This window comes from Haliotis asinina, chromosome 6 (assembly GCF_037392515.1).
Source record: "Haliotis asinina isolate JCU_RB_2024 chromosome 6, JCU_Hal_asi_v2, whole genome shotgun sequence".
Taxonomy (NCBI): domain Eukaryota; kingdom Metazoa; phylum Mollusca; class Gastropoda; order Lepetellida; family Haliotidae; genus Haliotis; species Haliotis asinina.
Genome location: NC_090285.1, coordinates 60,453,561 through 60,477,082, shown reverse-complemented (window position 1 = coordinate 60,477,082; position 23,522 = coordinate 60,453,561). Strand labels below are relative to the sequence as shown.

Below are 23,522 nucleotides of genomic sequence, written 5' to 3'. Positions count from 1 at the left end.
CTGTAATATCTTAGCTACCCCACCATCCCATGCACACTTGGCATTTGCCTTACCCAGTTGAGTAGGCCACAAAGTTGTCATTGGGGCTGAGGGCTGTGCATGACAGGGGGCTGGACTCCTGCAGCAGACAAAACAATAATGATGCATACATTTTGTGTTCTTGAGCTAACAGACCTTTTTCTCATTCTTTTGTACTTGGAAGAATGTGTTCTGTAACAGCAATCCAAATGGAGGTGCAATTGCGAAAGCTGTCTACACTACAGTGCAATTGTGTTTGTTATTCACTATTACACTATAACGTAGTTGTTTGATGTTCAATGCTGCAATTGTATTTGATATTCAAAAATGCACTGAGCAATGTTTTAGCTATATGTTGGTATCCAGTAACAAATAAATCATGACAAAATGATCAATGATCTTGCAACAGTAGCAAAAACAATGAAAACTTGAATGTTTTGTTTGTTGTTTACTGATCCATTCCCATTGTAACATTCTCTGCATACATAGTAAGACAATATCTCATAGGCATGGGCCATCAGAACAGTCAAGTATTCCAGGATAAGTATCACACACACATCACACATGTCCATCTTTATTCAGAACACAATTGTCATCACCTCCCGTTCAAGCAACTCCACCCTGGTTGCCAATGCTAGCCGCTAAACAAATACATGTATTGTGATTCTCCCTTGACTGCTATGACAAAAACAATCGCCCAAATGACTGATGTAAAGAAACACTATTCATGTTGTCTAGATACATGTCACACAAACAAGCGAGTCAGACAAATAGACCATGTCAGGGGAGGAATAACCCAACATCCCAGCCTCATGTTTTTTTTCTGTCTGGCAAGTTAATTTGTATACAGTGAAGCCTCGTTAGTCTGGACGCCGATAATCCGGATGTCTCGTAAAACCAATCAGTAAAACAAACAGTAAATTGCTTCATTGTCCGGACACTGTAAATCATGTTCACGAACCGTAACAGCGCCTCCCTTGCCTCCAGGGCGATGTTTACGTAACTGCCCTCAGTCATTGGGAACAATAAACATTGAGTTGACATGATGAACTCTTGTTAACTAAGTGTACGCGAGGTACAGACACAACTCAAAGGCGTGGATAACCAGTGAGCTCTTTTCTGATTGTTTGACAGACAGGTGCGTTCAAGTGATTTTGCTTCTTGACAATGCTGCAAGCCATAAATGTGCTTCGATCACATTGCAAAATGTGACCCTGCATTTTGGGGACGAGATATCACTCGAGAAAATCATCGATGTCAAGAATTCGATGAAAAAGGTAACACGCACACAAATGACCATGAAGGACTTTTTGGTGTGACTGTGACATTGTACAATGTTCCTGGAAAATCAACAACGAGAGACTTTGCAGTGCCTTGAATTTATTTACATGTATTGTTGTGCTTGCTATTGGTCATTTTATAAGCTTTATGACATTAAATGTTTATTATATGTTTAATTCAGAGTCGTGTCTTTTTTGTAATGGTAAAGGGAAGAAACGCTTGCTGAGACGTGGGATTTTATTCAGTAGTCCGGATGATTCGCATTTAAATAATCAATAACAAAATCGGCTAATATAGTGGAAAAATTATCAGGGCAAGTGATTTTACAAGTGCCACTGTACCGGGGTACTACAGCAATTCAAGAATTATTTTCATCCCTGCCATATGATCATAGTTGGGTTCTCCTTACAACCAGCAAAGGCTGCCAGGGATGTGCAGCATCCCATATTATCCATGGAGCTGAAAATCTATGACACAACAATACCCGAATTCTAGATCAGAAACTGACAGTGATGACAAGATCAGAACTTGAAAAACCTACCACATCGCCATAGACCACTTGTAAATGTTTGAGTGTGTCCCTCGTGAAGATGTAGACGCCACCAGTGTTGCTGCCAAGAGCGATGTATTTCTTAGACACCGATACACATGTATACTGAAATAATTCAATGGGGATTATCATGATATATACCCTGCACCCATTTGCATGGAGTTTGAACAACATGGTGCAAAAAAAATGAATTACTGACACATCAATACAAAAATTAGCAGCAATATTCTTAGTACTTAGTTTGAACTGGCTTCTTTTCTATGTAAATATCTGCAGTGGATTTACTCAGGGCGTACATGCTGGAACAGAAGTGTAGGGTCTATTAAATCACCATGCAACCCTTTTTCCAAATAGCCCAAATCACAATGGACTGACATATTGAAATTATTTGGTTACCTTATAAATCCTCATTAGAATTACAATGCATAAAAAGCTGTTTACTACAGGTAAAATATGGTTAACCATATTTCCAGTAATCCAGCACAATACCCGTAGTCTTGCGGAGCGTTGCAGAGGAGCCTCAAGGGCACCAAGGGGGCACAACTCTGCGAGGACATGTGACCAACCACCAGAGGCCATCTTTTTGCTGAGAACTCCCTCAGCTCACCGTAGGATGTGTTTCAAACTGTAACTGCAATATATTTGCCAGAACATACAAAATGTCATAAATAGCATTATAAAATCAAACATAAATATCAGTTAAAAAAGATGTATTTTTAAGATTCACTGACTGAATGAATAAAGGCAGGAAGGCAAACTCAGATGCTGATCACCAACATCATGCCACATTTTAACCATGCTTATGTCTGAATTTAGGTCAGATCAATAAGAACTTCGGTAATATTTTTCAGCAGAAAGAATGGATTTTTTCCCCAGCATTTCCTCCAATGAGCGCCAGGTCTCTAATAAGTCTCAGGCCTCCAATAAGTGCTGGGGGTAAAGCAGCTCACTAACAATTATGGAAATTACACCCATTAAGCATAGAAGCATCAAACCTCTAAAAAGCCCCAGGTCTGGAACTTTGTTGTTAGAGTAAATATGGTAAGTCACACTCTGAAGCATGTGCTACAGGCATAATGATATATCAGTGTGTGAGTGAGTTTTAGTTTTACGCCGCACTCAGAAATTTTCCAGCTATATGGCAGCAGTCTGTAAATAATCGAGTCTGGACCAGACAATGCAGTGATCAACAACATGAGCATCAATCTGCGTAATTGGGAACCGATGACATGTCAACCAAGTCAGCTAGCCTGACCACCCGATCCCGTTAGTCGCCTCTTACAAGCCGAGTCGCCTTTAATGGCAAGCATGGGTTGCTGAAGGCCTATTCTACCCTGGGACCTTCATGGATCGCATAATGATATATCACAAATCTTGACAATCAATGAATGTGAGAATTCTTAAAACTCAGCTGCTTGGACTATAACCTCAACCCAACTGCACGTAACATGATGTAAGATGTGTTTTGCAAGAATGGCAAGTAATAAAATAATGACTTATTAATAATGTAACATTAATTAACATCCAGGAATGGATGAAAGGGGGCTGGGGGTCAGGGCTGGGGGTCAGGTCTTGGGGGATCAAAGACTCTCAACCCCCATAGATTCTACAAAAGCCAAAATAAATAAATAAATAAATAAAAATCTTCATTGTGGTCATAAGTGATTTTCAAAAAGGGGGTGGGGGGAGGGTTGGTAGGGGGGTAGTGGTGGTTGTCGAACCCCCTGAATGAACCCCTCCTCTGGATACGCCTATGATAACCCACTTAAAATTATGCTGTTGCTGCTATTGTTGGGTTGGTCTGCTGTGGTAATGATGTATTTTTTTCTGCTTCCTTGCCTACAATGCACACAATCATTGTAACATTAATTTCTGTCCATACCCAGTCAAGAGTAAGAGAATAGGTGACTTGTCATTCATCCTCGATGGTCTAACATCTCCGACTTACGTCGAAAACCATAAAGGCTGGTGATCTGGTGGGTGTTGTAAATACTTCATTATACACGTCTCTGAAGTCACTGCGCGAAATCAATTAATGCTCAAAAATACCAAAATATGTTTTGCATAGTCTATAACTGCATGCATTGGTGGGAAGTGTTCGTTGACAGACTTACGTGAATATACTGGGTACAGTCATTTTTGACTTGGGGAACAGGAACTGTATCACAACAATTCACATTATATGAAGTCACATGGCCAGTCATGTGACGCTTGTTATCACCTTTCTCACTGTGAGAGCGAAGAAAGGGAGGGAATGCATTTAAACGTCCATAAAATCACTCCCTAAGGGGTTTACGTGACATGTGCAGGCGTGCAAAAAAGTACAATAAGCCCGGCCCGACTTTTAGGCCATCCCGTGTATTTGGACACTTAACGTAATTTCCAAAAACTTACACATTAATTTAGTGGAGCATAAATAATGTTCGTGAATTTAATTTTCGCATTTATCCAAGTAAAGGTTTGCACATTTATGAGGAATCATCTTACCTTCAATCACATGACTTCTGTTTGATTTCCCGTTGTTTATTTATCGAATGGCAATACTTTAATCAACATGTGCAGTGCCGTGAAGTCACTTAACATGGTTGCCCATGGGATAGTGCATTGGGGAACCATACGTAACTTGATAAGGTGATGTCATTAGTTAAATAGTGGTCAGAAAAATGAACTGAAATTACGTGCGCATAGCAGAGATTGATTTCAAATTTGCCTGTCAAAGATCCATCCTAAACTCACTTCATGTAAGTCTGTGTACGTCAAGTGTCCCAATACCTTTTCCTCTAGTCTATATGTTAATTATACACCAAAACTCTCCCTTTACAGAAAGATCAATTCGTATTTTGCAGGATTCGTATTTCATTTAGCCTGTGTAAAATTTAAATTCCAAAGAAATCGTTTTTATCGCTATTACACTTATAAGGTGCAGATGAACTCGGCGGTGTTTCAAAAAAGACAAAAAGAAAGACGCGACTGACACCTTATCCACTATCTCTCGAGAGAGAAAAATAGAGAGAAAGAAAGGAGTACAATATAGGAAATGTGCAACAACATAAATAATGGATGACCGATTCCTAATACACACTGTTGGTAATTTTCTATTATTTCTCTGTGTTTTGCAGGAATCTTTTTTCTAACATTGGCGTGAGTAAGTAAAAGTTTAGCATCACATGGGATTATTTCAGCCATTTCGTAACTAGAGAACCCTGTTCGTCAAAAAAAATTGATAAGTTAAAAAACCTGGACAGTTTAACAATTAGTATCACGTACAGTTTATAACTAGTTTGAGAGCATTTGGAATAGTGAACTGACTATACAATATAAGGGTTATATAGATGGCCAGCAACTATGAAGGTACATCGTCATACTGTACACGTGGACCATGGGGACTTACAGTGCTACCTGCATGGACCAAACTGGATTTGTGTCATCCCTTCAGCCTCTATCGACTGTAGGCAGTTTTAACCATAATTTAACATGACACATAAAATCACTGTGTAAGTATGCTAAAAAAATGAAAAAAATATTTAAAAATCTGTGTATTCTAGTTATTTTAAAGCTAAATTGCGTGGGGTGCTAAAGAATGCACGAGGGCGTCTGGTAACTTCGAGCTCACTTTCATGGAAGAACGATGCGTCGTTAACGGTAATTTGTAATCAGAACTAGTTTGTAAATGAATTAATTCCAGCCACATTGTACATCGCAAGAAACACACCAATAACACGCACACGATCTTCCACAAACTCCACAGAAAGTCGATCTTAGAGTTTGTTGTTATTGTTTGTCATCAAATTTTGTCGTTAACCGACGTTTGAACATTTCACTTTTATTGTTTTTAACATACGGATTTGACAGAATTTCGCCAGAGAGCGTCATACCGAATGTGAATGACCCAAGGCCTATTTAAAGATTTACGGAACCTATTGCGAAACTATTTACTACTTTTTCACAACTATTGTTACTTAAACAAACACGTATATAATTAACTATGCTGAGAAGATGAGTATGTGTAACATTTATTAATAGATTATTCAGGTAAATATTTTGAAACGAGAAAAGAGAAAATATCTTGCCAGTTAATTTCATTTAAACATTATTGTAATTTTGTCGAATAACAAACATAAAGTGTTGAAGGTAACTAGCATTCTTGAAACTACAGACTTCCGTTGCTGATTGTCCTCAACACATGTTGAAGTTGGTTAGTTATTAGTCTTCGACAGCTGTCTGGTTTCACTAGTTTGAATTACTGTTCATCTCACACAGCAAGTAGTCATGCCAAAGAATAAGGGTAAGCGTCTTTGATTCGTCGTTTTAAAATCTTGCTTAGAATTATTGAGCGAGGAAGAGACAGGACAGAAAGTGTACACGCGAATCCACAAATCGTCCATTTTGTTTACTGTCAAACATTTGAGGGATACACTACTTCGGAAAGAATGTATGTATCTGTGAATGATTGTTCGGGAAAGAAACATCCTGCATTCAAGGTTATCATGACTTAGTTTAATTTAGACACAAAGGCTTACAATTGTCTGTATATGAACATCGTGAATGACTTTCCTCTGGTTCGACACCCTTTCAGGTATGAATGAACATGGTTTAGTGAGGTTCATTGAATGCAAGAAAAAACTTTATGCAGGTGAACATTTTGCAGGATAAATAATTTTCATGTGATTGTCTATTTGAACTTTATGACACACTGTTAAATTTCGATTTTGGTCTCATGGATGATCTATTTTTACCAGCTTGAACTTGAGCATGTGTTGAATTGGAAATAGACTTCACCTCACCATGGACAGTCAGCAGACGTAATCACAAACATTAAGGTCTCGTTTACCAAATCATGTCCACTTAAATGATTAATGTTCTTATTCAGTGTAACTATTTCCTCCAATAAAGTTCATACAGTTTCATTTTCGATTCAGATTTCAACTCACAACTGACTTTCATGATCATAAACATGATAAAAAGAGGTATCTAACCACTAGCAGTAAGGATTGTAAAAAGTTATGTTTGATGGGAACGTGGTACCTAACCATAAAGATTGGAATGGGGTTCCAAGTGCTAACGATATAGTTAGGTGTAGCCTGCACCAACCATCTAGAACAGTAGTAGTAGCCCCTTCATTCTTTGATGAGAGGAACAGATCATTCGTTGACCAAGTTATTGAATCAGTAGAATCTGTTCTCTTGATAGTGTCACAAAAAATATATCCCTAACAGAATGTATACATATAATGCATATTTAAGTTTAGTGAGAAAACAATGAACAAATATTTAGTTTCAATAAACTCAGGCCGTAATGATGCTGTCTTTGCTTAAGTCTTTGAGTTTGACATCAGTGTCTAGAAAACATGCCAGACATGGCTTCCTCTCAAACAAATCCTGATGAAATCCATGGAAATTGAGACCAATTGTATTTGTTGCTTTGGAAGGGCATCTGAATGCATGGCAATACATCCTGTCACTCAAACTAAAAACTTAAAACACAAATCTAAAAAATTGTGCTTGGCATTACTTTTGGTTTGATGGTGTAAGCACAAAATATCATCATACTGTCAGGTAAGATGATGCAGTTATAGAAGGCAGAACACTTATGAAATCTTTTGTATATAAGTGGGTGGTGCCTGAGTGGTGTTGACAAGTACTGATTATTTGTATTTGGCCTAAATTAATGATTAAATTGAATTTGGAAATAAAAAAAGGACATTTGTAGTCATTTTGGAAATACTTTAATTATCACAGAATACTGATATGTGTACTTGATTGTATTTTTTGTAGAGAATGTATTGGCTGTAGTAATTGTGGTAGACCAGAATGACCCAGTCACATTCCATTGATTATTTTCATGTCATTTTGCAGTTCTTGTATCATGTGTACTGTGTGTTCTCTCTTGTTTTTGGGATTGATGGCTCATTGAGTTGGTATAACTATGTATGTACCAGGGATAAACCTGGCTCAGAAAACATGTGAGATAAAATCTCACATGGGATCAAAAGCATGAGATTTTTTAAAGTCTTATGAGATTTAACTGTTCATGATCGTTCAGAAGAAAAAGATAACGAGACAAATAAAACATTGTCATAATCAATTTCAAGTCAAGCAATCCTGAATTGCAATGAATTAAAAGTCTGTAGATCTACTAGCATCACCATTGGTGTCTGCATTCTGGTTGTCATCAAGGTCAACGACTTAACTCTTTCAACACCAGTCAACCAGCGGCATAAACTGCCATGACACCGAGTTCCTAGCAACTCTGAGGTCATAGATGAAGTTTATGTTTATCAAGAGAAAATATCAACTTATAAATCATTATTGCTACTGCATATCATACACCAGTTGAAAGGACTAATCTTACTGTTTGTAAATCTGAAAGTTATTTTTATCATATGTTTCACGTAATACGACTACAACTTAAATAAGTTAATTTGTAATGAAAATGCAGGCATAGACATTTGTATGTCTAGATGAACCACGGAGGAACAAAAACCTGGAGCGTTTTTTCTGTTTGTAACAAGTCATGACATCCCCTTCACTTTTTCTTTCATATGTTCATTTATACACGATCAGAAAAATATTCTAGAAAGATTTCAGAAGTAATATGTATGGTCGTGTATTTCCTGATATCAGTGGCAATTCGCTTGGTAACGTGATACAACAGCGTGAAAAACCTCCGTTTTAAAATCTTTGTCTGATAATGAAGAACATGTGAGGCGATTCGTTTGATGGCGGGTATCATTCGAAAGCTCTGAACATCAACAAAATGAAGGTATCCTTGCCTAGAGTATTTTCATAGTTGTAAGAAGCGCGTTTATTGGATAAACATTGGTTTCTAATGACGCTTTTTAGCCTCAGCCTGCAGTAAGGATCGTGATCGGTCAAATTCAGACAAGTGACCTAAGTCAGCCAATCAGATAACAGCAATGGATACTGTTCCCCTCCCCCCCCCCCCCCCCCCCCCCCCCCAACGAGAAAGAATGACATGACACGATCGCACAATAACGTTTGAAATAGTAAGTTATAATGTTCTTAGACAATTTTTATGATTACTGTTGTTGCTTTTATTCTTCAGTTTATGTGATTTGTTTAATTATATCCTCTACGCATTGTTGATTTGCTCACTGAGAACTCGGATGTGGACCCGTTGCCGAAGCATGTGTGTGAGAATAGTTTTTTTTAAAAATAACATTACGGAAAAAGAAAATAGTTTTCAATTCTAACCTTGTCGATAAATATGGCTATCTTAAATGTAATAAGTGTTGACAGGCATTATGAAGAGTGATAGATTTGATAAATGAATCATATGTTAGTTAGGTTCCGAAAAGTATAAATCATTTTGATGCAACTACTGACTGGTCGTTTTTTCGACCTACAGCTCCTGGGGACTGGCGATGTCTTGGCCAATTTTTCGGCCTACGGTGTTGAATGGGTCAAGTTGTTTCTTCGTTTTCATTCGTAGTCTTTAAGAATTTAAAGATTTTTATATCGAATAAGATGGTTTCGTTAGAAGCTGCCCTTTGTGTGACGTTGCAGAACACAACTTCCAAATGCGAACTCTGTACACCGTCGCACTGTGCATAAACAACACAGTACTGCGGGGTTCAGAGTTTGCCATACTCCTTGCAGCGCAGCTCATTTTGTGCAGCACTGTGTAACGATGTTCGGTGTTCCATACCAGAAGTTATGTTTCGAAGATTAAAATTTGGTAGAAAGCAACGGGAATATCTTTGACAGGACAAAATAACGACAAATCCTTTCTCAGTAAAACAGATTTAAAAACTTCCTATCATACAGGTAAGCAGGATGCGATTTTAAATCGCTGCAGGTAGATTTGAGTGCGATTTTAAAGCAACTGGTGCGAGAAAATCGCGATATCGCGGCCCAAGTCAATCCCTGATGTACTACTCAAAAAGATGTTCATTAACACAAACATTCTTGCACTTAGTTATTCTGAATATTATCTTGTCATAGCATGACACTGACGGTAAGTGTAATGTTTGTAATATGAAAGAATTGTGTTCTCAACTTCTTTTGAGTAGTGACCCGTGAAGGTTCCGGGGTAGAATAGGCCTTCAGCAACCCATGCTTGCCACAAAAGGTGACTCTGCTTGTCGTAGGAGGCGACTAATGGGATCGGGTGGTCTGGCTGTCTGTTCCAGACTCGATTATTTACAGTCTGCTGTCATATAGCTGGAATATTGCTGAGTGTGGCTTAAAACTAAACTCACTCACTCACTTTTGAGTAGTATAGATAGAATGATGTTAACATGTTAAAAACCATGTTGTCAATGTTTTCCTACTAAGAGACTGATTTACTCTAAATTACAGGAAAGGGAGGTAAAAACAGGAGGAGGGGTAAGAACGAAAATGAAAATGAAAAGAGAGAGTTGGTGTTCAAGGAAGATGGACAAGGTAAATCTGAACTGAATATTCTAATATTGTTTACAATAAAATGTTTGGTAACCATGGCAATGTTAACATTCATGCAGCTGGACATTTTTGTCTGGTGAAGCATGTTATTTTGGATTTAGCTTATAAAGATGTCTATCCAAATGTGTTTTCTTGTCATAAAGTATAGAAAAATATTAAACATCCAATTGCTGCCCCATTGTGCATGTACCACAAACCAAGTATTGCCCCTAGTATCATGGCCTAACTGTTCTTGGTGATCAATACTCCTTTTCATGATGTCTTATTGTTTTACTGACAGTTTTTGTACAGGTATGGGTGTATGTCTTACTGTAACCATTTATGGACAAAATATTTCTGAAAACATTTCCAATGTGACACCCTCCCCTTCCCCTTCCCATTCCTTTCTATAGAACATCATGTGATTTTAGTTTTGCTGTGTTGTGTGCTGATAGGTGTGTGAAGTTAAAATGCAGGATTTTAATTTCATGAAAAATTGTTGCTAGTATCAGCCTGCTTGTCTGGACCAGCTTTGTTTAAACTGAAAAAAATATCCCAAGGGCTTGTAGAATTTCAGATATTTTGTCGAGTGATGTTGACTTACATATTTTATGTGTTTATTTACAAAGTAGTCTTCTGTTGTTTGTTCACACGGAGTGCTGTGGTGTTTGCTTACTTCTGGAAAAAAGTTTGATGAAGGCGTAACCCATGGATAAGTCTACTTTCTTCTGAATGCCTTTTTCAATCGTCAAAATTCGGCTTATTATCTGTAGTTTACAGTAATTTCCAACACCTGCAAATGCTAGCATGTGCTGTGATCTGTTTAACAGTTGCAAGAAGTTGAGGAGACACTTGCTTGACTATCATATTACATGATTAGAATCTGTGTTGCAATGTTGCCCATACAGAATAAATAAGTTGTAATTTTTCCTTATCCTGACTTATGCTTAATTGCTTGTCTCCCTCTCCTAATTGAAAGTTAGTGGAATAGTTGAAATCCTTTGAAATTCCCTTCTTCAAAAGAAGACATAAAATCACACTCACCTTATTAGTACCTTCCTTTTCCTCTATGTTTTGGTGCCATTGTTGGTCACATGACCGGCCATATCTATCACTCTCTCCTTCACCCAACAGGAAGGCTGTGTAGGCGACGTGGGGTCCCTATACGGCACTAGTCTCTTACTTTTTTGGACTATTATCTAAATGTTGCTGTATATGGTTTTCGGTCTGTATTATTAATTATATGATGTAAAAAGTTTATGTATAATTTATGTATTTTATATGTGCTTTCAGTTTGTAGTCATACTCATAGTTCATACTTTCTTTACATTTTGATGAAAACTTGTCTGACTCGTAGATAAAGGTTTTCAGTGTTCAATCTACACTAATTATGTGTATCGAGCACTATGGTTTGTTCTTTCAACATCTGCTGTGATCTTTGTCGACAGTTATCATATGAAGAATTTCATCAATATTTGTTTCCCATTCTTAGACATGCATGGGACAAGTCAGATGGTATCCTTCAGTCAAGTCTGGGAAGGCAAATGATTGCGCTAAGAACCGTGTACTGAATACTACAGCTGATATTTGTAATTCCAGTGAGATGCTAGTCATGACTCATGAGCATGACTCTGATTTGGTGAAGGATAAGAAGAGATCTATGTTGAGGGAATCACCTGCATTTCAGAGTAAGCGATCTAAATTGTCTTTGTGGCATCAGAAGAGGCATCTGTATTCTCGGCAGAATACTCACCTCCACAGAGGTCAACATATTCAGCATATGATTTTGATCCTCCACTCTTTAAGGAACAATTCGCACAACGCATGATGCCCTTAATGGATTGATGTTTCGTAGAAGAGAAGGCTGCCATGAAGGCACCTGCGGTGAATGTCATTGCTCATGAAGGCCCACCTTACTGTCAAACCCATATGAATGTTGAAGACGATATGTGCAAACGTTTAACGTTTATGTTCTCATAGATTATCTCCATTGACAACCTCTTCCATCAACAGTACTTCTCCAGGAAGGAGATTCTACTAATCATCAACATCACATTCACAGTAGAAAGGAATCTCCGCGCACATCTTGTCATCAGCAACAACGTTATGTATCATCTTCACCCCCAGATTGTGAAGCATGCACTCCTGCATGCATGTACCTTAAAGCTCAGGAGGATTCCTCAATGAGGGATCAGTCCTCACGCACATATAGGAAGCCTTCGGCTATTGCGTGCAGGGATTTAGTTTGATGATTCGTGCAGAAAAGAAAGTGCAGTAAGGGTGATACGTGTAGAACATGAACAGATGATAAGGAATTATGTTCTGAGGATTCACATTTGAAGGATATGCAAGAATTCACACATGGAGGGAATCAAGCAGGGACACTTATCTTTAGATAGATTCTTGGATGAAGATTCAGAGGTTATATTTTCCGATGCAGAAGTAACTTCATGGACAGCTGATGGCTTGGATTTACATTCTCCATCGAAGAAATCTAATGAAGTGTTCACTAACAGGATGGTCAATGAGGAGTTTGATATGCTCCCATATGTTCCTCTCATTTATCGTATTTCATAAATACCTGGATAGTCTCTGTGCAGCCTTCAACAAAGCTACAGTATGTCAAAGTCAAAGATATATCACCTTTCAATGCAAAAAGATGTCCTTTACACCTCATGGAACCCATCATGAATTTTCCATAGATTAACGAAGACTATAATCTTATTACTGACACAAACTAAATCTGTAAAATGGATGACAAGAAATTAGCTTAACTAGATGGCACCACTCATCGTACACTTTATGGTCTAGCCAGATCTAGAGCTGTTTATGAAGCATTAATAATATCTAGATTCAAGAATTAAAGTTCAGAAGAGGACAGGATGATTTTGTCAGCCCTTCTGACACGGAAAAGAGATCAACAATTTATGTTGGCGCACCTTTCATCTACATTGGCAGGATTAACTCAACTGAGAAGACATGGACTTTTTATCATCTTACAATTGGAGAGACAGATTTACCAAACCTCTATGTAGAGTCCCTTGGTCTGCTCCATCTTTAGTGGAGGAATTGCAGATGTTGCTAGATCAGTCATGCAGGAATTGGGGAAGTGATGACGATTAAGTCTGTTGATACTTTGGCTACTATTAGAGGGAACAACAGGAGACCGTTCCCCTAGGAGTGGCACACAGTCACGTCACTGAAGATCAAGTTCAAGTTCCATCCCCAGTCGTTTCCGTACAACCATCAACTGTGGGTGGAAGACTACAGAGTTACTGGGAAACTTAGGGAATTCTACAGGATGACTTCATATGTTAGATTCATTGTGCAAGATACCAGATAAAGCTAAAGGCTACCCCACCGCTTACCAGCACATCACTGACATTCAACTACGCAGCAAATCAGGCCCAGAAATTGAAAGAAGCAATTTTGTCTCTACCAGACAAGTACGCAGTCAAAGAAATAAGTGGGATCATCTCACTCAATGGTTTTATTCCCCAATGTTCCTGGTACCAAAGAAGAGCTCCAGAGAAATGTTCAGACTTATTTACAATATGAGGAAATTCAAGATTATATACTGAAACCAGAACGTTTAAAAATGATTCACCTTTCACAACGTGTGAATGTGCATGTCCTATACATCCACATTCAAGGAAGTACCAAAGATTCCTGTTCTAGGGTCATCATTTTCAATGGAATGTCCTCCCATTTGGAATATCGTCGGTCCCTTCGTTGTTTACACGGATAACAAGGCCTATAGTAAGTTATCTACATCGCCGAGGGTTGTGCAGTGCCTTTTATCTGGACGACTGGTTTCAAGTGCAAGATGAAGTCAGTCAGCTCAGACTACAACTTGACTTCACCATCAAACTACAAGCTCAGCAATGATGGTTTGTCAGTCTACTATAATCTGAACTAGAACCGAATGAGGATATGCAGTTGCTAGGGATATGGTTCATTTCACCTCCGAGCCTTATTGTGGTTCTGAGCAATTGCTGAATCAAGATTCAAGCTGGAATATCACAAACACTGTTTTCTTCACTGAAACTCTGAGATTGGCATTGCCTTCTAGGACTGCTAGCCTCAGCCCAGGACATGACATGCAGGGGAAATTACTAAATAATTTTCACTTATAGTTTCAAACTGCAAATAAACTTAGGTTTCATTTCATATCTGCTCATGATATAGCTATTACATTTTGCAATAATAGTAATTTAGAGCTGTTGTTGCCCTGTGGCAATTGGCTTTTTAAAAATGTTTGAACCCCTGTTCAACATGGTCAATGAGTTGAACATTCACATAAAAGCATGTCATACTCCAGGAGCAAAGAACATTCTTGCAAACGCTCTCTATCTCTCATCCTGGTCAACCGTCTGCAACAGCATGTATGGGGCACTTGAGTTCATCTGCATACCAAACAAGCACACAAGAATCCAGGAATATTCCATATGTGTGGGTTGTATCAAAACCTGTTTGAAAAAATAGAGATATTCTGGAAGGGTGGCCAGGGCAGTTACTTTTGTACTATGCTGATCTATGCGCCATTTGTATGATTACAAATGGAAACGGTTTGAAGCATATGTCATCCTTGTCAAACAAGGTGATTAAAAGGATTGACACTTTCAACTTATCTAGCTGCACTCAGTACAGTAATATCTGTGAAATCAGATGTCAAAAATTAAAGTACCGGAAGTACTTGCATTACTTCGCTCATTCAAATTGGAGGATCAGAATCCTTTGAATATGTAACCTGGTTCTTTGTTTGGGCTTTGTGTCCAAGTGGTTTTGAAACAGGAACAAAGAGCCAAGTCTCTCGTAGATTGTCTAGTGGTTTATTGAAGTTTTCATCAACGGTTATATGGAAGACTACTCAGGTGCTTTACAAACCTACTGTAAGCAATCCTGAATCTTTGGGAGCACAGCGACCTCTGACCGTCTAACTTAGCCCAGCAAACCGTCTCCCTGAATCTAACTTTTCCCTCTAGTTTTATCCCAATCCTCCTAACATCAAAGTCTATAATCTATCAACCTACAATTTTAAAAACATGACACATCGCTGGGCTGTCCTTTCAATTGTCCACCTCTATACCTACTTCTTAAGTCTTGATAAACTATCAAGACTTATAGAAATTAAAAGAAACACAATTTGTATATCATTTCCCATCTCAATTGGTCCTACTAATCCCTCACTACATCACCCCTTGTCCATTTTAACAATTCTCCGCTTGTATCCCCCCTTCCCATGATAATGTACTCTGTCTTTACTGATATAGACATAACCCCAACGCTTGTAATACTGCCCGATGTCAAGCGAGTTCGGACAATCAATTAATTACCTAAATCCCTCACTATCTGCACTCCCAGTCATCATGTACAATATTTATAACACACAATTCATATACACTTTCTAACTCATATAAATTATAATGTACAAAATTATTTTAATTGACATTTAAATTAACAATAAAACATCATTACAAACCGAGAGTGTAACTCCCGCTTACAGATATTTGACACAAAAGACAATATTTTTTACTTGCCCTAGCCACGGCAGCCAGGATGTCAGAAATTCATGCTTTGGATTTTACGTGAAATTGGTTTGACACCGCAAATTGTGAAACCTTTGGGACTATGTTGGGATAGAGAATTTCACATCCCAGCATTATGTACAGTACTTGGACCACACGATACGCAGGATGTATCTTTGTGTCGAGTTAGAGCTCTCAAGACATATTTTAAGCGTCTATTTATTCTGTTGTCTACAGAGATACCTACAGAAATCCAACAAAAAATGGTGTCAGTCTTGATAAAAACTGTTATTTTAAGAGCATATAAAGCAGCAGGACCTGAGCCACCATGAGCCTCCAATACATAAAAAGTGAGAGCTCTGGTACCTATGCCCACTTCCACCTACATGGAAAATTCTGAATTATATGGAGGGCTGTTTTTGAAAATCAGATACAGTGTTTGCAAACCACTGTCTTGGAGACATTGCCACAGAGGACATCTCAGGCATTCACCAATTTGTCCTTCTTGTTGCAGCACAACAGTAAACTGTTCCTGGAACGCAATAAAAAATAGCTCACCTTATCACATGACTTGTTCATAACTTCACATAACCAGGTGGTTGGTTGGTTGAGAGTCCATGCACACACTGCGACAGACTAGCATGAGTGATCATATACCCTGTACATATTTGGATAATATGTGGTGTATGGGTTGTAACTTGGCAGGTGGATACATTTAGGTGAGTGAGTAAGTGAGAGAGAGACTAACAAGACGTTACTTATATGACCACACATGGACATCAAAGTAAATTGACGCTGTGGCTCGCTCCAGGACACCAGTTGGACTTTAAAGAAACAAGAGAATTACAGTGTCATTATAGTTCCGTTGGGGGATATTCAGGACATTTTGCAGGAAGAAAGTATCCAAGAATACTGACCCACCATCGTATCTGTCGGATATTGTAACGAATTAACATGATTAAGCATCAGTAGGGATAAGGAAAAGTGTGTAATTTTCTGAATAAAGTTGATATTTTATCCTTATCCTGACCCATGAGGTCAACCCTCCCAACTTCCCCTTCGTGTCACTTGAATTTCACTGCAAATCCTTGTGTTTGGAATGTTCTGAGAGAGTGAAAAATATGGCTGGTCATGTAACATAGAGGAAAGGGAGTGTACTTGGGGGTGAGTGTGATTTCATGTCCTCATTTTAAGAAGGGAAGTTCAAGGGATTTTACGAATATTGGGTAAGGAATAATATGGATTGCCCATGTAAAAAGTGTTAGTTTGTCACTGCAATAAAAAGTGAACTCATGATACTAAAATTTGGTAAGTAATAGTTATTGTCTACAGTATCATGTACGGCCTTGGCAAGCTGACATGACTTGCTCTATTGCAAGGCTACTACATGTTCCAGTCTTGCATGTCTCACTTTGCAAAAGCACAGAAGGGTTAAAGTCAAACATGCTCCCTTAAGAATGTAAATATTTGTTAATATTTGGTTCTGGTGACCATGAATAACAAATTGAATTCATGAAGGACTGTGGTTTGATTCGCTGAATATGTGAGTGAATCGTACCATCGTTAACATCGTAGTGCTAACATGTTTTAAAGTAAGTCTAGTTATGCTGTAGGTCTGTCTGCTTGCATTTCAGAGTATGCCCAGGTTACAAAAATGTTGGGGAATGGCAGGCTAGAAGCATTGTGCTTTGATGGTGTCAAGAGGTTGTGTCACATCAGAGGCAAACTCAGAAAGAAGGTTAGTTCATATATGTATGACCAGCGACATAGTGACCAATGACTCACAGTTGTTTTAGAATGTCTGATAGTTTCAAAGTGTTGATAGGAAGAAATCATTTTTGCTCTTAAATGCAACATGAATGTTTGTTTATCTTCCTTTGTTATGAAGAATTTGATTGGTAGTATATCAGAATTAAGGATGCATCAAATATGTCGTTATGATATGTATTGTTATGTTGCTGAATTGTTTTCAAAATATGGTTTATGGAGTATTCAGCACTGAAACTTTTTTGATGACTTGTTAGTGATACTCTTTGCTTTGCACTTGCCGCATGTGTGTGTGTTAATTTCATGTAGGTATGGATTAATGGTGGGGACATCATTCTGCTGGGGTTGAGAGATTACCAGGATAACAAGGCTGATGTCATATTAAAGTACACGCCAGATGAGGCCAGGAATTTGAAGGCTTATGGAGAACTGCCACCCACAGGTGAGATATTTGCTGGAGTTGTATAAAGGGAGAAAACTCCTCAATCTCTGTGTGTTCCTTTAGGTACTAATCATTAGTGAAGACAATCCTGAGTCAGAATGACAGATGCTCCAGAGATTTTATCTTTGTTATGGTTTTTTAAGATCACAAGGTCTATGAATGTTTGTGCAAGTCAGTGTTCATTCCTTGAATACTTTTGCCCAGTTGGCTTCATATTACATTCAGATATGATTTCCTTTGCTTATGCTCACATGCTAGCTTGTCTGACACACTACCCAATTTGATAAATGTTAGAGGTCATGTGTAAGTGTTCTAAAATCTTTGCACATTACTGCAACATTGCAGATGTTGTGTTGAAACAATACTGACTCACTCATTCACATACCATGTTCCTAACAAATGTGGCCTTTCCTGCTATAACATGAGAAAAGGATAGTGTAATATCTCTTTATTTATTTCAATGAGTTGAACACAGGTCTGTTTCAAAGGTGGTTAGTCAGTATCTATCAATTAAACACTTCACTAATGTCACACAGGTAAACAGAGGGATGCAGAATTGTCTTCCTGCAGAGGAATGATACAATGAGGTTGTACAGGTTGTGTAGTAGCCAGAATATTGGCTGATGTGGTAGTCTGTATCTTGATCGTGGTCTGTGTTTGTTTCAGCTAAAATCAATGAAAACACATGGGAAGAGGATGTTGATGACAACATCACCTTCGATGACGTTGAAGAAGGTGTTGATGAAATTGATGATGTAAGTAGATCTTGTGACTTTCTAATGCTGTCAGCTGGAATATTGTTGGGGCTCACTAGTACATCGGCACCATTCTCATGGGTTGTACCCATGTGAATTAAGTAGAGAATCTCACCTACAGGGTGTTATGGTTAATAACATGACATGATAAAAGGTTATAAGGCTTCAAAAACAGCTTAACTAAACTGTTAGTAATCCAAGCCTAAATATGTCACCACTCACAAGTAATGTGAAATGTGTTCTTTTCTTTTCATATTTTTGTTTTCAGTTTTTGGCTCGAAGCTAGTAAAACATGAACATCTGTAAGGCATGTACCAGGTTACCCGCAATGCATGACAGCCCCTAAAGGCTGCCAGATCCAATAATCTGCCAAAACACATTCGGTCATGTGTCAGAGGCCTGGTTCATCACTAATGAAATGAATTATCCCAGTTATCCCAGTTATTGATTGGTATTCTAGAACTTGGTGGTACAGAGGTGACAACTTGATATGCTTGAAAATGGTATAAGAATCAATAAAAAAAGTTGCTTTTGTGAAAATAAAGAAGTTGATCATCCATAAGGTAATGCCATCTCCATCCGATTCATGTTAACTGAACATGTCAAAGGTTTGTGGTTTAGTCTTTACCATTGTTTACATGAACACTGATCACATTTAAATAGCCATAAGGCCCTTATTGATGATAGGTCAGTGCTGTGCCCCGAATTAATAGATGCTCATGCATCTCAGAGACAAAATACAATATCCCCACCACTGACAGCTTGTTCATGCTTGAAGGCCCCCTGCAGTGTATTGATGAATGGTTGGCTTGTCCAGGACTGGGGCATAGCTTTTAAGTAATTGAACCTTGATGGTTGTAGATTTCCTCCTAGCTGGCAATAAATCAGATAAACAGTGTCATGTTTTGTCTGTCACTACATGTTTCTGATACAACCATGAATCATGGGAGTTTTACATCATATGTGATGGCTACACAATTTGATTTAATTATTCAGGAGATTGTTGTAGTACACATTCCTGCTATGTGATCTGACAATACACTTTTGATACTTTAATGACAGAAGTTCCTGTTGCTGATGCAGAATTTAATAGCAGTGGTTCTGTGCGTTATGCATAATGCATTACAGATATTTGCTGGACTGAGTGTGATCCGTCTTCCCACACTAGTGGGAAATGTCCGACTGTGTAATGTATTCTTGTATAAGAGGTACAGAAAAAAAATTGTTACACATTTTTCTGATAGTTAGTATGATTAGCAGAGAGCTTGACAAGCTGTGTATTCGTGTAAAACATATATTTTTAGCATTCCTGATATGTGTAAAAAGCAGAACAAGTTGTTCTTTGCGTCTGTGTATTTTATGAATACTGGCGACAGAACAACCTAAACAATAAAACAGAAACATACATTAATATACATTATAACATTGTGGATGGTTTGTCACAGATGAAACTTGTACATACTGATCCCATATACATAGTGTACATACATAGTAACTTATTTCAAATTAGTAAGTGCATACAAGTTCAACATAAACATTTGCTTGGAAGAAAGTATCTTCTACATCCAAAGTCAAATGTACCAATAGCACTTGCATTAACTTCCAGTAAACATAACAGACCCAGTGAGTATGTCAACTCATGTGATAGTTTTACACAAATTAATCTTCTAATATCAAGAATAACCAAAATGAAAAACAAAAAAAATGTCATACAGTGTTCCAGTTGAGGTAGGTATCTAAACTCACCCCCAACTACCTTGATTACATTGCTACACACCTGGACAAGTGACAGGGCTTCCTCGCCTAGTACATGCAACTACAGTACAATGAGTACTAATAGTTTCATACAAACACGTCATGGCATTAATAAGGATGGATTGCTGCCAACATTACTATATTCAAGCCTAACCTAATCACTATAATCACTACTACTAACACATGGTTTTGGAACTAACAATTTGGAACAAATTAAACAATGGATCCGAAATTGGAGTGAATAAGTACGGTTCACGGGATCTGCAGAGTAGCATTTAGCATGGGAGATAAATGCTTTCACGGAGTGACAATTGAAATAAACAGTACAACAGAAGTGTCACTAATTAGTTGATCACGCAAAACAACAGCATTTTGTGTCCTATTTGTTCTCATGAAATAATTGAGTAACTTACATGTTTTCATGTTACAGTTCTACTCTATGTACATTTCATGACAACACATTTAAAGTTTATTAAACAATGAAACATTTTTCTATAATAAGTAACATATACAATGGATGACTTATGAAGTAATTCATTCAAACAAATCACAACTTGTGAACAGTGAGACATGGTCAGTGCCATTATCAAAACCAATATATGGCCTAAGCACACAATTCATATGCCAAGGGAATGTACTTACTCAGTCCTGAGTTAGTTAATCAAAAGCTGGGCCAAACAATGTGCTCTGTGGTCAAAACATTCTGCTGCTCGGGTGCAAGATGAAGCGGTAAGGGCAGCATCTTGAATTATTTCAAAGTAATTAATTAGGCAATTAAACTAATGTTAAGCAAACATCTCGAGTACAGATATGAAATTAATGGCGAAGGGACATACTAAATAACTTATGTTTATAAAAGTTTTCCGAGCCCTGACAGAATTTGCCGAAGGTATTTTGAGCACAGACGTGTGACTGATGGCACTTTATATACGCAAAGGCATACACTTTGGCTGCTTATCCAATTGCTTACCCTGACTTACCATTAAAAACAAAATGTGTAACGGAAATTAAAATAAACGGTTGTTGCAGAAATTGATATTAAATTGCATACATCTTTACTTTCAAGTAGTATATATGTGCTGTGAACAATATTTTTTAAATAGTCCAGGACCAAAGCAAGGATTTTATGTGTACAGGAATAAACATTTGTTAGTATAGTTACCTAAAAAGTATTTTGAAGAATTCAGTTTCAGTATGTCTTTCATTAGTATTTTGAAAACTTTGATTTAGACATAGTTATCTCATTGAAATGTTAATGATATACAAAAAAACCCACATTTCTAAAAATAGTTTCATTACGGAATTTGTGTATCTGATGAATATTTATACCACCACAAACTACTGATTATGAACCAAATTCAACTTTTATGTTTCAGATCTAGGAATACCTCACTGCAGCTTTCCGAAGTTGGGAGTTGAGAAGTATAGTTAATGTTAGAATACTGAGAATCATGACAATGGTACCATGGAGTCTGTAACGATCACTACAGTTGCCACAAGGGACATCACAGATTCGGTTTTTTGCTGTTGTCATGGCAACTGTACAACTCAGATTCAAACACTGAAACAATCTTCATGAAGCCTTCTGATATGTTTGAAGAGGGACTTTACAAAGTACAATCCATAACTGACGGATTTGAACCATATTCTGTCTGGATTACTGATTACATTTATGTTTGTGAAATGCTATTTTTAATGTCCGGTAGGAACATCTTAATCTTTTCAAAAACAATGTTTGTGTATCTGTGTATATTCTGAAGATGTTTTTATTTTGAAATTCTTTCATTCATATTTGTAAGGTTTTGTGTTTCTTTTGATTGTTTGGAATATTTGTTTTCTTTCTTTTGAGGTGTGTGATTTGTAAGTTGTCATTATCAAATCTGAATAGGAATAATATGACAAAGTACTTCTCTCTCTATCACTTTCCAGTGTATTTTAATTGCATGAAAGCTTTGTAAGTTAATCATGTTGTAGAGACATTTTTAAAAGTTGTTTACAGAATCACTTTTTTTTTGCCATTTTGAAGTTAAAAGGAAAAGTGATGCATTTCACAATTACATAAAACACAAATGATACCAAAATTGCCATTGATTCAAAAAAGTGAAAATGTGAAAAAAATGTGATGAAATTAAAAAAAATGACGTCTTATTTATTACATGAAAAGTGCTTGTTAGAATGAGATAATATTCAGCACCACCAGATTGTATAACCATGGTGGCCTCATTATGGTAATAATGGCATGTCCCAGGTTTAGAATGTGTGCCCACGATGTTCCAGTGTCTTCTGCAGGTGCAAGTGTGTATGATGCAGCTATTATTTCCTGTATTTACTAGATAACGCTGTACAGGTTACTGATGTCCACAACCTGTTTGTATATAAGGGTTTGGTGTTTGGTGTTACTTGTAGCATTTTTTATGATTGTCATTTGGGAAGTGTGAGTGGAACATAAGTAGGTACTTGCTAGCTTCAGTTCCTGCTACAGTATTTCAGATCGGGGAGGTTTACTGTTTGCTTTTGAATTGTGTTACAACCCATGAAAAAAAGAGTATATTGAGTTATGAAAATATTAAATAAACTTATCTGTAAATGACAAGCTTTTGGCTAATTAAGTCCTCTTCAAGTTCACTCACGTTCTTGTAAGTATTTTTATGGGGCAGATATGTCTTATTTGACTCTTTAGGCAATTAAATAATGTAAATTCTATCTGTCTTTTGTTACTATGTGAAATCTCAGTGTCAAGAGACAGTAGTTCATGACCAGTCCATTTTATCAAGCAAACCCTGTAAAACTTTGTTGTGTTTTATTCATAGTCAATGAATGCTGTCTTGAATCACTCTACATGCAGCAAAGAGATGAGGTTAAATTGGTTCATGTTCAAGATAACTTATCTGCTGGGTGGTGGGGCAGTCATGTGGTTAAATCGTTGGCCTGTCATGCAGAGGATCACCTCACCATGGTTTTGAAGGAATATTGCTAAAATGACTGTTGAGTTTTACGCCGCACTCAGCAATATTCCAGCTGTAT

General features: G+C 37.6%; 2 protein-coding genes across 3 annotated transcripts in view; one reads left to right on the top strand and one right to left on the bottom strand.

The window, feature by feature from the left end:
• LOC137286177 (uncharacterized) overlaps positions 1-4,055 on the bottom strand; it is a 64,041-nt gene extending 59,986 nt beyond the window's left edge. The window contains exons 1-4 of the mRNA XM_067817875.1: positions 3,964-4,055; positions 2,339-2,480; positions 1,841-1,954; positions 54-118 (exon numbers count right to left, since the gene is read on the bottom strand). Of these exons, the coding sequence (XP_067673976.1) occupies positions 54-118; positions 1,841-1,954; positions 2,339-2,428 (269 nt within the window). The 5' untranslated portion in view covers positions 2,429-2,480; positions 3,964-4,055. The remainder of the gene's footprint in view (positions 1-53; positions 119-1,840; positions 1,955-2,338; positions 2,481-3,963) is intronic.
• Positions 4,056-5,986: 1,931 nt separating this feature from the next.
• Positions 5,987-23,201, top strand: LOC137288137 (eukaryotic translation initiation factor 1A, Y-chromosomal-like). Of its 2 annotated transcripts, none has more exons than XM_067820547.1 (6): positions 5,987-6,134; positions 10,171-10,254; positions 17,414-17,517; positions 17,856-17,988; positions 18,655-18,743; positions 21,875-23,201. In XM_067820547.1, exons 1-6 carry the CDS (start codon positions 6,119-6,121, stop codon positions 21,878-21,880), a joined length of 432 nt encoding a protein of 143 aa, XP_067676648.1. In that variant the 5' UTR covers positions 5,987-6,118; the 3' UTR covers positions 21,881-23,201. The 2 variants fall into 2 exon arrangements, with proteins under 2 accessions (XP_067676648.1, XP_067676649.1); XM_067820548.1 differs by lacking the exon at positions 21,875-23,201 and adding an exon at positions 20,350-20,372 and having other exon boundaries at positions 5,990-6,134.
• The last annotated feature ends 321 nt before the right edge of the window (positions 23,202-23,522 follow it).

What these genes read in the sequence shown, in the direction of transcription:
- LOC137288137 (XM_067820547.1), top strand. An exon ending in GTTCAAGGAAGATGGACAAG is followed by an intron (nt 10,255 to 17,413) that starts GTAAATCTGAAC and finishes CTTGCATTTCAG; the next exon opens with AGTATGCCCAGGTTACAAAA. An exon ending in GAGGCAAACTCAGAAAGAAG is followed by an intron (nt 17,518 to 17,855) that starts GTTAGTTCATAT and finishes AATTTCATGTAG; the next exon opens with GTATGGATTAATGGTGGGGA.